This window comes from Propithecus coquereli, unplaced genomic scaffold, assembly GCF_000956105.1.
Source record: "Propithecus coquereli isolate 6110/MARCELLA unplaced genomic scaffold, Pcoq_1.0 Scaffold26, whole genome shotgun sequence".
Classification (NCBI taxonomy): Eukaryota; Metazoa; Chordata; class Mammalia; order Primates; family Indriidae; genus Propithecus; species Propithecus coquereli.
The window spans coordinates 2,534,574-2,536,505 of record NW_012148174.1 but is presented as its reverse complement, the minus strand read 5'-3'; the positions used below and the strand labels follow the sequence as shown (position 1 = coordinate 2,536,505).

Here is a 1,932-nt window from a genome sequence, read left to right as displayed (position 1 = left end):
TCATTTGAAATAAGTATTCCGCTACTATTAAAAATTTTGTTTAACCATGGAATAGATTAACTCCCTACTTCAGGCTGAGGAAATGGTGCTATCTTTTTTATTCTCACTCTTGGTGTCTTTTATTTCAATCTCTTAACAGATGCCTGAAAACTTCATGCCCCCCGTTCCTATCACATCACCAATCATGAACCCTTTGGGCGACCCCCAGTCACAGATGCTGCAGCAGCAGCCGTCGGCGCCAGTACCGCTGTCAGGCCAAGCTTCCTTCCCGCAGCCACATCTCCCGGGTGGCCAGCCCTTCCACGGCCTACAGCAGCCTCTCAGCCAAGCAGGCCTGCCGCCAGCTTTCTCAAAGCCCAGCATCGAAGGCGCCCCGGGGGCCCCTATTGGAAATACCATCCAGGTAACAGTAAATCTGCGGAAGTGGAATGGGGAGATGGCTCTGTTTCCGTACATTTCCTTTAATATGCTAACTTTTATGATTGCACCATTATTAATTAATGAACATCTAAATTTGGTTTTAATTTAGGTGACTTAATAAACAAAAGATGGGAACCTTTTTTTTTTTTAGATTGATCATATATATATACTATTTTTCAATTACGTGGCCACACACTATAAACTCTCGAAGAGGTTTTATATATTTGATAGTGTATGTTTGCTATAACTTGGCAATTGTGGTATTTCACTTGACCTAGTCTCGTGTAGCCACAGTTAAAGATCTGTTGAATCATCACTGCATCATAGGTTGCTAAGCAAAAGCTGCTTCCAAAGGTTTTTCCCTTTAAAATATAAAATAAAAATGTATTTTTCTGTGTACATATAAAAGCTAATAATAATGTTCAGCTGCCCACCCACTTGGATGTCTTGGAGGTATGGCAACCTCAACATGTCCAAAACTTAATTCATACCCTTCTTCCCAAACTCTTCTTTCGTTGTTTCGTTTTTCAGGGAATGGCGCCATAATCTTTTCTATTGAATCCAGCCGAAAACCTGGGAATCATCTTTCTATTCCCTTTTCCCTTTAATTTCTATTTCAAATCTATCCCCCAAATCTTGTTACTTTAAAATATTACTTTATTTTACTTTAAAATACATTACTTTAAAATATTTCTTGAATCCTTTCTTCTCTACATTTCTGCTCTGGTCCATGCTACCTTTTATCTTGGATTGTCACCAATGTAGGAGCCTCCTAATTGATCTGCCAGTATCTGCTTTGATCCATCTCTAACTTGATTTTATCTCCTCTTTGCTTAAAACGTTATAGCTTTCTGTTGTTCTCAGGATAAAGCCCAAAATATTTAACATTGTCTGAAAGGCTCATGTTCCTTCTTGCTCTCTCTCTGCTCCAGCTACACTGGCCTCCTTTTAGTCCCCTGATATCATGATCCTTCCTTTGTACATGTTATTCCTTTTGTCTGGAATGCTCTGTCCTCCTCACTTAACTGGTTAACTCCCACTTATCCTTTCGATATAATTTTCCGAAGAGAGCGCTCCCCTCCTTTCAGTCGAATCCCAGTTACAGTGTCTTTTGGTTCCACTAAGTGTTAACGTCCCACAATTGCCATTTTACATACATTTATGGTGTTTTTTTAACTTTGCGTTTTCCATTAGCCAGTGCCTGGTGCATAATGCCCAATATCTTTTAAATGAATAAATGAACTAATAATGAACTATTAATAATAGAACTTAAAAATTTAAACATTCCTTCATTGTTCTTCCATCTATACACTCGGCTACATCATGGTTTCTTCTAGCTTAATCTTTGGCTTAATCTTGCAGTTTTGATCACAGCCCAGTTAACAACCTCTAAGAATAAAACAAAGAACAAAAGCATGCCAGGATATACAAAAATGAGCCAGCAGGCAGAGCAGGCAGCCACACTAACTAGCCAGCCATGTTTTCCAATACCTTGTTTTTATTTCCTGCTGG

At 39.1% G+C, this 1,932-nt stretch overlaps 1 protein-coding gene across 1 annotated transcript in view; it reads left to right on the top strand.

Annotated features, from left to right (window-relative positions):
* The window catches only part of SEC31A (SEC31 homolog A (S. cerevisiae)), a 113,846-nt gene that overhangs the window by 95,102 nt on the left and 16,812 nt on the right, over nt 1-1,932 (top strand). Inside the window, exon 19 of the mRNA XM_012647146.1 lies at nt 140-517. Within this exon, the coding sequence (XP_012502600.1) occupies nt 140-517 (378 nt within the window). The remainder of the gene's footprint in view (nt 1-139; nt 518-1,932) is intronic.